The sequence below is a fragment of the Limanda limanda genome, chromosome 1 (assembly GCF_963576545.1).
Source record: "Limanda limanda chromosome 1, fLimLim1.1, whole genome shotgun sequence".
Lineage (NCBI taxonomy): Eukaryota > Metazoa > Chordata > Actinopteri > Pleuronectiformes > Pleuronectidae > Limanda > Limanda limanda.
This window is the reverse complement of record NC_083636.1, coordinates 32982748-32996270: the sequence shown is the minus strand read 5'-3', so window position 1 is coordinate 32996270 and position 13523 is coordinate 32982748. Positions and strand designations below refer to the sequence as shown.

The 13523-nt window shown below is 42.3% G+C and overlaps 1 protein-coding gene across 1 annotated transcript in view; it reads left to right on the top strand.

The window, feature by feature from the left end:
• Nucleotides 1-13523, top strand: part of pappaa (pregnancy-associated plasma protein A, pappalysin 1a) — an 85959-nt gene that overhangs the window by 28875 nt on the left and 43561 nt on the right. Inside the window, exons 8-10 of the mRNA XM_061078401.1 lie at nucleotides 4325-4453; nucleotides 4591-4682; nucleotides 7336-7532. Of these exons, the coding sequence (XP_060934384.1) occupies nucleotides 4325-4453; nucleotides 4591-4682; nucleotides 7336-7532 (418 nt within the window). The remainder of the gene's footprint in view (nucleotides 1-4324; nucleotides 4454-4590; nucleotides 4683-7335; nucleotides 7533-13523) is intronic.

Sequence of the window (13523 nt, the reverse complement as noted above, 5' to 3'; positions counted from 1 at the left end):
GAAAGACTGTGGTTCTGGTTAAATACTAAAAGAGTTCACAGTGTCTTCACAACACAACATGTTTATATACATTCAAACGAAACCATAATCTTTCCTTAAGCTTAACCAAAGTGCTTTTGTTGCCCAAACCCGACCACAGACCGGGCCATGGATGTGAATCCGGCTGTCTGGCAGCAGAGGCAGCTGTGCCCGCCGTGACCCTCACTACTCCGCTGCCGGTCATAAATGTTGCACTTTATACAACTAACAAAAAAACGTACAAGAAAAAAAAGTTTCCTCTGAATGTTACCAAGGCAGCAATTATGTTGCCACCACAACATAATTAGGAAAACATTTTAGTTGTGTATGAATGAGACAGGGTTGACGAGGGTTGCCGTGCTGTTGGACCAGACAGGTAGGGTTCAGCAATTGTCGCTTATAACTAAAGCAATGACCCTGAAATGGAGAGAAAAATTACTGAAAGCTTTAACAGCTTTGTTCTAGAGAAAGGTGTTGAGCCCGGTTAAATAAAGCGTTTGCAGTACAGGCTGCTGTTGCCACTACTGACTGGTTTGCAGTTCTTAGCCCCTGGGTAGACTTCCAAAAGAAAATCAGCGTTGACTGTGGACGCAAACCGCAGCCTGTGGTCTGGGAGTTCGTGGTTGTGCGCTCAGTCATCCACCTCGACTTCCTCCCGAAGACTTTCTGTGGCAGGACAGCAACATCATGCTACTTCCACCTTTGGTGCTGAAAGAGGCCTGTCATTATTCTTATGGAATCACAACATTTAGGTGTCTTTGGTGTCCAGCTCGCTGAAGCAACCACCCGTTAGATGAATCAACTTGGGAGCACTACTTTCATTCTCACTATAATTGCAGGATACCTGTGGAAGATGCATGGAGCAAACCTCAGCATTTTGAGGAACAAATCACGGTTACCTCATCATACTTCCCACAGAAGCCCCTATGGATATATCTACAACTTCACTTTACCATATTTTGGAAATCACCATTTAGCCATCCATTTTCTCATCTGTTCCTCGTTTGGTTCTTTTCTCTCTATGTATTTTTCCAGTTATCTACATCCCCTTATCTCCTAATCACTCGGATCTAGCCACTTGTCTCTTTCTTCTTGCTTGTTCTTGCATGACCATGTCTCTCAGTGTGGCCTGATCATTCTGTGCAATTGCTTTTCCGTGCGTTGGATTACCTGAAGGATCATAGCCAGAAATTCTCATTATCCACTAAAAGCAAATTCTCATACTTCCTTGTTGCAAAGCAGTATCTGTTTCTCTCTTCTTTCCGTCCATTGTGTGTGTTTGCTCTCCTCAAAGATAAAGTCTCCCACAGCTTGACTTTTCCAGGGGCTAAACCAATTCAATTAGAGGGGGGCATGTTTGAGCGTAACCTGGAGTTGCACCAGCACAGGCCCACATTGCAGAATAGGACATACTGTAGAATAGAGGCGAGTCTGTCAAGTCAAACATTCTGTGTTGATGATAATGACGCCAACATAAATATCTCATCCTAGGCACGAATTTTGCTGTGGGGAAATTCATTTTGTTACTCGATCTTTAGGTTCATCGGTTTTTATACTTGGGACGGCACAGCTAACTTGAACTTGGCCCGCTGTCGTCTGCTGGGAATGTGGTGGACAAACACAGGAGAAAATGGAGAAATGAAGATGAGGGGAAAGAAAAAAAAAAAGAAGCCATGTCCCACAGTCAGCAGTGTCCTGGAGAAATCAATCTTTTTCGGGTGTTAATCTTCCATTGTGTGTCTTTCTTTGACTTGGATAATAACTGCAAAAGCATTTAAACACACATGCACACCTTTTATTATCATATATTTATACATGGGTTTGCAGAATACCCGCTTCTTCCTTTAAACATGTCTTTTTGTGATTTTTGTATTCAACCAAAAATGCCTCACTGGTCGGTTTGTCTTCGAGCTCATCAAAGGTTATGGTTTCCCTGAACATCACTGCAAGACTCCCTTGGTTTGATTGCTGACTTAAGCTTTGGCCTTGGGTGAAACCATTGTGGTACCAGAGCAATGTTTGCTGCTGGTGCTGCATCACACTCACACTGGGGATTATATGGCAGCAGTTGGAATAGTGGTTCATGCCTGTGTACCCTTGTTTGAGTTTGAAGGCCATAGTTGGCAGCCTGTGTGTTACGAACAACAACGGTATCATGTGTGTGCTGGCATGTACTGTATGTGTATATGCCTGTGTGTATGTGTGTGTAAGTGGCTTTGTGTGGCGGGCACATGAATCCACATGTACCCTGGTATGTGAGCAGTACATTATCTTGCCTTTATTGCAGAGGGCATTCCATAATAAGGTTGATGGTACTTGATGGTCCACATGAAGCAAACCTATTGTCTCTATTTACCCTCATTCACTCGCTCATTATCTCTATAATGCCGACTGCGACCATTTTTGGAATCTTTAGAGTGCATTTATTTGTTCTTGCCGCTATTCTTTGATTCAAGCCTGTGTTTCAAATTGAAAAGGACTGGAAGGACTTTGTTGTCAATAACTGTTTGTTTCTTAAGGGTTTTGCGCTCTATCTTTCAAAGTTAAATATTGTTCCAGCTTGAGAAAACATCGTAAAAGAACATCACGGCTACAGTCGTAAAAATATTACAAAGCATAATGTGTTCCTGTCAATTATAGATAAGGGAGCCAATTGGATTCCCCTTTGTAACCTCACATAGTTATCAGCTCTCAGTTAAACAAAAGGGAGTTGGAACCAGAATAGTACATTTAAAACAATATACCACAAAAAACATAGAAGAGACTAAAGTTTTATGTCTCACAAACATTCTAAGTTAGAATTTAACGAAATAAGACACACACACACACACACACACACACACACACACACACACACACACACACACACACACACACACACACACACACACACACACACACACACACACTTCTATCTTCTAAACTTCCATCTCAGTGAGAACATTCATTTGAAACACATTCCCTAGCCCCATACCCTAACCTTAACTATTACGACTATGTGCCTATCTCTGAGGGGGTGCTGTATGAATGTGTGTGTGAATGGGTAAGTAAAAAAACTACATTGTAAAGCGTTTTTTGAATGGTCATCAAAATTAGAAAAGCGTCATACAAATACAGAGCATTTAAACCAATTTTAACTGACTTAACCCTTGAACAGACGATTGAAAGTCGGACCTTTGGCCCAAATATCTTCACCCCGAAGGTTTAAGGCTCACAAGGAGTCTAAGTCCACACACACAAACACACGATGTTGGGCCCAAAACTCTGAAAGCCAAAAAAAAAGGAACCATGAACGAGAAACCATGACCATAAGTGACAAATCAAAACTTCAAATGGGAAACCAAAAGTATAAGCAAAAGGAAAAAAAAAAAATCAAAAAGGAAAGAAAACTGTCAACAAGTTGCAAATGAGGGTGCTGATGGGAAAAATCTATTATCTGAGATAGGAATACATATTTAAACCTTCAAATTATTTGTTTGCCTTTACATGTTTGGTTTGGAAGATATAGGGAATTATTGGAATTCATAAAACCAAGCAGCATGTTTTTATGCTACGATGTGTCAGTAACTTGATCAGTGAATAACAGGATCAAGTAAACCTAGTTTAGTCAAAACAGGAATAAAATCGAACAGAACTCCATGAATACATGTAAAGGCAAAACCTGATCAGAGAGAAAAAGTAACTTTCATGCATTAAAAAAGAAAGTAGCAGCACCCTCACTTGCACCAATGTTGTTTATCAACAGCTTTCTTTCCTTGCGTTTTGTTTTGTTGCTTTGCTTATGGTTTCTCATTTCCAGCTTTGATTTTTTGGGGGGGGGTTTATGGTTTTGGTTTTCTCATTTATGTTTTTTTTTTTTTTTTTCCTTTCAGACTTTTTTTTTCCGACTTCCTTATCATGGTGACTCAAGAAACCATCATGGCGACATAACACCGGCAAAGTGAGTAGTCCCCCCCCGCCCCCAATATATCTCCTGTCCATTGTCTTTTCATGATGGTTCCTTGATTCGCTATGATGAGGAAACAAAACTGGATCCAACGTGGGTAAACCCAGCGACGTCAGCACAGGATACGTAGACGAGTACTGAGACAGATATTTGTATCTGCGTTGGCAATAGTTCAGTCAGTACGAAATTTCTACAACTCAACACCCCACCCTTTCTCCACAGGCTTGCTCCAAGTGTATTTCTCGGAGTGCGATCTATTCTTTAGCGCTGATTCTGTTTCAGTCATTTCTTCAAGGCATCATATCGAATTCCACTATTCTTGAATTTAGTGTGTTTTATTTTGTATTTTCCTCTGTGCAGGGACGTTCTGCCACATGTTGTGTACACCTACCAAGTCCAAACCATCTCCGGCCGGAGTGAGAGTGAGCCCTCCCCACCTTTGGTGCACGAACTGGGATCGCCGTACTGCGGAGATGGACGGATCCAGAGGTGACAAGCATCTACACACACATGATCTAAACATGTGCTAAAATGCATGAAAATACTGTATTTATTGGATATTTACAGTGTGAGTTTGTCAGTGTGTGTGTGAGAGTTTTTCTAAGTACTGCTCCCTGCTGTTATAGTTCCAAAGGAGAGGAATGTGATGACATGAACTCGATGAATGGGGATGGCTGCTCCGCTCTGTGCAAGAAAGAGCCCTTCTTCAACTGCATTGGTAAGTCCAATATGGATGAGGATGATTTCTATCAGGTTGAATGATTGTCGACTGTTGACGGCTGATGTGAAAACTGTTGAGCTGCGCTGAGAAAAAGTTAATTTAACTACAGACTAAAATCAAATAAAATCAAATAACAATGCTATGATGAGGCTTAAACAACTTATGGACGCTCAAAAGTCCAGGAAAAACACGAGAGCCTTTAGTCTTAAATATGTAGAAACTGTTAACTGTAAGATTACAAATGCCATATTTAGTTTGATAGTGTTTATTAATCAGGTTACCTATATATTCTACTGGTCTTAAGTGATATTTTAAATGACATGTACATGATACCTGCAACATCTATCAAGTTCAGATTTGACAAACAGCTTCTTACATAACACTTCAGGTCTGTTTTCGTCTGGGCCACGGTTTTGTTGTCGCGTTTTTGGATTTGACTGGTTCTGTTTTCTGCATTCCTTCATGAAATGGATCTGCACAGTTTCTGATGAGACCCACAGGCTCACAAGTTTGTGAATGAACAGATCTGACATCTGGGCAGCTTTCATCTGAGTCCCCCTCGCCGCTCTCAAAAGCAAACAGAATAAGAATTCCATTAGATATCATAATCACTTTGACCTGTGTTTAAAAAAAAACTAAAACAAGAAAAAAAAATCTGGAAATCATTATTTTTTACAAGGCTGAATGATCTTACTCTACACAGTTGAGTGGCTGGCATCTACTCCGTTGTTTTGTTTTATGAATAGATGGATGGTTTCCTGTCCAGCTCTCCTGCTGCCTGACAATCATTTTACCCCCTGTTGTGATTGTGTGTGCGTGCGTGGGTGTGTTTGTGCATGTACAGTACATGCATGCATGCACACACATATGTGAGCCTCTGTGAAGTGGCCACTTAATCCCTGTCAGATTGCTGGATGACTGCATTGGCTGTGCTGTTTTTCCACCAACTGCAGTGCTCAGGGAGGTGTGTGTGTAAGTGTGTGTAAGTGTGTGTGTGCCTGACACCGTCTGACATAGTTGTAGTTTTGCGCAGAAATCGGACACTATAATGACGGGACCTTCTGTCCATCTGTCTGTATTTGTGAGAGAGGGCCGCTTGTCAGCGAGCTGGATAGTGAAATAGAGAGCTGGATGGAGAATTGACACTAAGTATACAACAGGGCCAGCGTGCTACAGTTTGGATGAGCTTTAATAGGCTATTCACACGATTGAGCCGAATTAGATCTGGAATTAATGAATTCGACAAGTTCTTTTCACATGACCCCACCTGGCCTTACAATCCCACTGGCCATGTCTGTAGGGCTCCGAGCCACAGTAAACACAGGTGCAGATAAAGCATAAAGGAAATGTAATATGAATTTCTTAAGCCATATTCACATTTTCCTTCTGTCACTGGAGTAATAGTTTTGGATCGTTTTATTTCTTTGCCCGGTTTTAACATTTTAAAAATGGTTCTAGGCAAAGGTGCTTTTATGAGATACATAAACAACTGAAAGAGGTATAGAACATTTTGTCATCTCTTTTTTCCCCGTTCTGTTTTCATCTTTGCTCAACTCATCACTCGTTCTGTCACAGTAGCGCTCGCTTTTTGTTTTTTTGCTCTTGCACTCAATCACCTTTCCACTTTTTTCCGTTATCTGTTTATTCTATCCCCTGTCCAGATTCAAATGCTTCAGCAACAGACCTTCCTCCTTTTCCATCCTTTCCCTCCTCTTCTCCCTTCAGCTCACACTCTAGCTCCTCTTTACCCCTGCAGCTTCTCCGGAGCCACTGTTTGAGCTTCCTCCCGTCTCGGCCTCGCCGCCTCCCCTTCTCCCTCTTTGCCTCTGTTCCCGCTGAGTGAGTGGCGGGAGCGTATTCTGTATGCCCCCTCAGTAGCCCCTCGTTTCACCAGTGCCAGAGCACAGAACTGACTTGAGTTTTTGGCCGTGCTGGGGAGGGCTGGAATTTCGAGGAGGAGGCCCCGGCCAACTTGGCACAGAATGCCGCCTTTCCCCCCTAACTGGAACCCCACCGGCTGACACTGCTTTAGCTGAGAGCTGAGAGCAATGAGGCCCAGGCAACCTCCCTGCTCCGCTCCCCTCTCCTCCATAAGCTTCCAGCTCCAGACCTTAACTCCGGGTGGGATGTCTGGAAAAATTACTGCTGTATCTTTCTTTACCTCTTGACTTTGTCGGCCTCCCCTCTCTGTGTTTGTCTCTCTCGCACTTGTTTTATCGCTCTCTCCTTTTGCTCCTTTCTTCCTGACAACGAACGTATTCTCTCATGTCTGTTTGTAGATCCTCACAAACCCAAGAATTGATCCTCCTTTTTTTCCTTCCATGCACCTCCTATCCTGTACCTCCCTCGCTTGTTTTTATCTGGTGCTCTCACGCTTGACCTTCCAAAACAACAGAGATAAGGTCAGGAATTGAATCCCGAAGGATCAGGGGGTATGAATGTCCTATAAAAAAGGATTAGGGAAAGGAAGAGGGTGAGGAGTAAAAGTTTTTGTAAAAACTTACTTGTTTTGCGTTGTACGAAAACACGCTTGACATGTAAAAGTAGAGTGTTAGTGAAATATCTGACTGTACTCAATCCTGACTTTACATAAAAAGTCACAGAAGCACAGATAGTTATTTATTTTAAGCTTTTCTCTTTTCACCCGCAGAGGAGCCGAGCAAGTGCTACTACTATGATGGTGATGGGGTGTGTGAGGACTTTGAGCGAGAGACTGGTGTCAGAGACTGTGGCCTCTACACCCCCAGTGGCTTCCTGGACCAGTGGGCCTCCAATGTCGAAGTTTCCCACGAGGAGAAGCCTTACTGCTCCGGCGAGGTGGCTGCTGGATACCCTGCCGTCACTAAGGTAAGGCCATACACAGCTTGTCTAATATACGTTACTGTAAAAAAAGGTATTTTTAGATACAAACTCTATAAAATGCACGGAAAAATCAGGTCTGGGTTTGCTTCAAAAGTTTACTTTCGTAGATAGAAACAATAAAACCAAATACAGTTGTGTACACTTTTATTTCTTCGTTGATTTGGTTCCCTTTCTTTCTTACCATTAACATTGTGCACATCATAATGAGGATAATGAATCTCAGCTATTGCAGGACACATCAGAGAAACTTATTTTTGCTGGATTTACCAGTGAAATAAGTTCAGAGACCATGCAGGACATTTAATTAGATGTCTCCCAGGATGGGTGCAGAAATGTGCTGCTCTCATTAAAGTAATGCATATTGAAGACAAGAGAAGAAGCCATTGATTTTACCTAAGCCCGGTGGATGCATTGATCTGTTGCTGTCGCCTCTCAGAAAGGGGCTGATTACCCAAAACATTAGGGTGAGACTTACGCACACACACACACACACACGCAAGCACGCACACACACACACATACACACAAAAAGCCTCGGACAAACCATGCATTAGGCTGAATCCTATTTAATCCCCTCTCTGTGATATGGACGGTCAAAGCTAAGGCATGTTGTTGAAGTATACTATCTCCTTTAAAGCCACTATTTATGATACCGCTTTGTTATTGTCCAGTTTCTTGACAGCTTTCAGGATATTTGCGATTAAAACCAAATGTTGAAAAAAATATCCGGCCCTATCTTACTTTGATGTGAGGAGTGACATCACTATCCATTGTTAAATTTTATGATCATGAATATTTTAACCCTACAAAAGAGAGACATTTTCTTGGAACTTTACTGACAGAGCTTTCCGTGTGGGATACTGGAACTAAAGCTTGTTCCTTCTGCTGATGATGCATTTTACAAGGCCACTGACCTGGTTATTCTCGAGCAGCTGCGTTCAGGTGCCTTGCTCGAGAACACTTTGGCAATCGATTTAGGCAAAGCCAGGGAGATGATTAACCGCCACCGTTTAATGCATTTGTAAATTTACAGTTTATTTATAGCACCACTTTTTTAGCCAAAGAAAAGGTTGTGTGATCCAACAACATTGCAGATGTTTGAGACACCAGTGGAACATGTCCATGTAACCATAAAGAACGGATTTCTGCTGTGAAGGACACATTATTCCTACAACAAAGAACTTTTTTATCGTGGAGAACACACTGTTCCCCCAAGGGTCAAACCTGATGAGATCACATCTTTAAAAGGCTACTGGATCGTACACTCTGTGGACACACAAGTGCATGTGTGGAAAATATGCAAACGCAGGTTATCAAAACACAGCAGCATTGTCTCTCTTTCTGTCTGCTTCTCCGTCTCTTTTTCGTTCTCTGTCACTTTCTCACACGTTCTGTCTCCTATCCAGCAAATTGTGATTTCTGAAGCTTGTAGGTGCGTTGGTGCATCAATACAAATTTCCTCACATGCCTTCGTCTCACTGACGTCAGTACATCACTGAGAGTAACGTGCTACAGCAGGATCAAGTACATTATATTGAACTCAACAATTAACTGTGATTACACCGTGTCCTAGAAGGTTCCAGCTTACACACACACAGATACACACACACACACAATAATATCATGCTCTCACACACAAAATCGCACACAATGATACACACTTGTTTGATTATGGCAGTGCCTTGGAAAACAGAGATAACACAATGTGGCTGCAAATAACTGAGTCGAGAGCCTCGTTTGTTGCTTCTAAGCAGTCGACCAGTTGCGTGCGTGTGGCTATGGCGACTGTCCTGGAGGCTCTGACCACAGATGAAGGATGCGAGGGTCGGTTCTGGAGATGAAGACCAGGCCAGCAGACTTGTCTTCGTTCGTGGATCCAGTTTAACTGTGGCCACTTTAGAACAACATATAAAACACCACAGTGGCTGAACACTCACAAAATATGGAGTTATATAAGAGGTTACCTACTGATGTTACCGAGCTTTCAAGGGATGTCTAGCCGTTAGCTATTCAAATTGCTGTTGTCGCTGACAGCTTGTCTTGATCGCAACCAGGACATTTCTTCGGCATCTGGACTTCATTCTCTATCTCGACTTCTCCGTCAGTTTGTGGGCGGTTGTTTACGTAGCAGGTTTTTTGTTCCTCCGTGACTCTGAAGATTCATAGATGGAAAGGGATGAGAAAGGCCTACAGGCATCCGACGTGATAACAACCGAGAGATCCGAAGCCGAAGCCTGTGATCTCATACTCACTTCTGATGGTACGCTCTTGATCTCTGATCTTTATTGAGATTTTGATGCAATTTTTTCGCAGGAGCATTGTCTGCCAAAAGCACTGCGGCTCTGCTGACACAGACTCACATATTGCCCTTGACAGGAAGTTAGAAAACTGTTGGGGTAGTAAATTGCTTGGCAAATCTGAGATGAATGTCATCAATATTAAAATGGCGAGGACTGAGCGATGGCGCCTGCAGGTGGGCTGCAGGGCTGAGTTTCTGTATTCAAGGGAGACAACACTGAATACGTTTCTTGTTACGCCATCATTTCTTGTTGGGTAGCTGGCACATACAGTGTATCCATAAAATATTCAGACCCCTTCACCGTTTCACATGTTTTTATATTGGAGCCGTATGCTAAAGTCGTTTAAAGTCGCTCCCCCTCATGTCGCAACCTTTTAAACCATAAAGACATAAAGATAGAAATAGACTGATAAAACTGAAATACCACATTGCCATAATTAAGCTGAACCTTTACTCAGTACAAGGCTGCAGCACCTTTGGCAGCACTTAGAGCCTCAAGTCTTCCCGCGTATCACAACCCAAGCTCGGCACACCTGGATTTTGAGATTTTCTCCCGTTCTTCTCTGCAGATCCTCTGAAGCTCTGTCAGATTGGATTGAGACCAGTGGATCAAACAGAGGACAGACGTTTTCGGGTCTCTCCTGTGATGTTTGATTGGGTTCAAGTCAGGTCTCTGGCTGGGCCCCTCAACGACATTCACAGAGTTTTCCCTGAGCCCCTCCTGCATTGTCTTGGATGTCTGATTGGGGGTCATTGTCCCGTTGGAAGGTGAACCGTCATTCCAGTCTGAGATCTTGAGTACTTTGGACCAGGTTTTTGCTAAAGATGTCTTTGTTCTCTTCTTCTTATTCTTCTCCCAACCTCGACCAATCTCTGTGTCCCTGGGATTAAAAAACACCCCCATTGCATGATGCTGCCACCACACTCACACGCAAGTGATGAATGGCGGCTGGGTTCCGCCAGACTTGATATATTCTTGAGGCCAGAAAGTTAAATCTTGGTTTCGCCAAACTAAAGAATCATAGTCTGAGAGTTATGTTTTTTTGTCTGTTTATCCGGCTATAAAATCCAGAACAGCGGTTTGCTGCCATCAGGTTATTGGTCTGTGTGACGGGAATTTTTATTCCCTGGTGAGAAAATAGACCATCAGACTGAGTGATAAATTCAATAATATCAAAGTATTTAATTAAAGGTCAAGAAAACAATTTACAGTGAATAGAGTTGAATACAAACAGAGTTTCTGAGCTAGCACTTGGCCAAGTGGGACAGAGCTATCAACACCACTACAGGTATTGAAGGTCTGACAATTTGGATGAGAGGAAGGCTGTCTTAAATACACAATCTGACGTCACAACATCATCTTCCCATATCACACGGAACATCACAAGTTCAGTGGTTGGAACCTATCAGAGAAGAGGCAGCAGTCATCCTCCTCTCCTGAGGAAATAGACATTTGGAACATCAAATAGTATCAAGTTCATCCATGGCCAAACAAACAGACATCTACTGGTATCAGGCTGACAAACATTACTTAGATTTTATAGCGGTGTTCTTTAGGTCATTCCACCTGTACTTTGAGCATAGTTTATGTGAACAACATGTTATTGTAACATTTCAGGAAGAGAACAGTTAGATTTAATACTTTCTGTGACAGTCTGTTACCACGACAATTCTCCCCTTATTTCTGAGGCCAGTCGGGCATCCACCTCTGAGAGGTTTCATGGTTGTTTCACACTTCTTCAATTTTAGAATTATTGAGGACACAGTGGCTCTTGGGAACCGTCGAAGTAGCAGAATTTCTCTGCTTCCCCAGATACTGTCTCTGAGCTGAACAGGTATGGCTTGGTTTTTGCTTTGGTGAGCATTGTGAGCTGAGAGGGGTTATATATACAGGTGTGTGCCTTTTCAAATCATGTCCAATCAATTGTCTTTAGTGCAGGTGAAGTCCAGTGTAGAAACATCTCAAAGATGATCAGATGATCATCAATTTACATTTTAAGGTTCTCTGCTAGAGGTGGTGTCTGGTTGAGCACTAGTATTTATAGGTAACATTTTTGTCCTTCTCTTGCTTGTTTATGTGCTGGCTTGTCTATGCTCGCTTAACAAAGAGATAAATAAGGGAGAAGCTGAAGACCTGAATGAGGTTATAAGTGCAAACAGAATGTGAAAAGAAAACCAATATTATCTTAGCAAAGTGTTGGGCCCACTACAAACCACCAGAGCAAGTTAATTTCTCCAAATCTCTGGATCTCTACTGGAGGTACGGGCACGACTCTCCCCAAAAGGCTTTCCCTCAATTCTCAAGTCTGAGATTACATACAAATTAGAGCCACAGATACATTTTTTAAGAAGTGGAAGTAAGATAAAGAACTACTCCAACAGACTTTGCTGTGTTGCCATGTTGTCAAGCCCTTGGAAATACTTGCTATGCAAATGACTCTGAGCTATTTGTAGTAATCAGTTTTATCAGAAAGCAACAGCACATTGTCCCATCTTGCTAAAAGTTCACTTCTCTGTTTTCTTGTTTAATTTTGTCACGTTTCCATGTTCATGGCTCACAGGTCTTTGGTAGAGTTGGACTGGAGATGTGACTCTCTGATACAGAACAATGCAAAAGTTTGTGCGAGTGTGTCGGGGGGGAGAGGTGGAAAGGTGCATCATTTCCCTCTGATCTAGTGAACAAGTCCTGTATTGGCTTTGTGTATATCTGCTTTGTTTGATGTCTAAAGACGGCGCTGATTTTGTGTGTGTGTCTGACCGTGTGTCTGAGAGAGGGAGAGTAAAGCGGGCAGCAGCGATAGGGATCTTTGCGGATGCAAGAAAGCAATAACAGCACAAGAAGGCACTTGAGGAGAAAGAGAGATCAGGTATCTGCACGAAATCTCAAGTGTTATGTACTTTTGTGCGTGTGTGTGTGTTCAGGGCAAGGAGAACGTATTTCTATTTTAAAACACACACAACACCAGCATGGAGGGAAACTGAGACACATCATTTCTCTATTTTATAATACCACTGTGAATGGTAATCTCAATATGCAGCACTAGTGTTGGAGAGCTAATTTTTTTTTATTTTTTTTTTGCTTGTCTTTTGAATCTTCATGCACCAGAGGAAAACCAGAGAGGATTGATGAATGCTCCCACATTCAAACCACTGCTAATGGAGGGTCCAGCTACATAAGAATAAACCCTGTTTAGGGGCCATAAACACAGACTGGCCCTGTGCACACAGTAGCTTAGTAGCCTGTAGTCCACCCGGCAGAATGTAAATGTGTGCTAGATCTTTGTGAGGGTGACATACATTCATTTTTGGGTCATGGAGTCCCTGCACTAAATCACAGAAGCAGAAACCACAGTGTAAGGAAGATAATTAGTGCCAGGAACAAGGAACAACAACAAGGAGAGGAGTACTAAAAGTAACCAAAGGCTTTTTTTGTATTTCAAGATTAAAGTCAACTTCTCTAGTCCATCAAATCCACTAAGAAGAGCAACTGAGCATCACATTCTTAGATATATGGTGTAACTATGGAAATTGTTGCATTTTTCTTTTTACTTGGTATTTCAGTTTGAATAAATGTGATCACCTCTTCATAGCTTGTCTGGTTTCCCAACAGACACTTTTTTTTTGTCAGAATCTCTTCAAAGTCTGACCCTGTTTATGCACTAAAAGAGAAAGAATTAC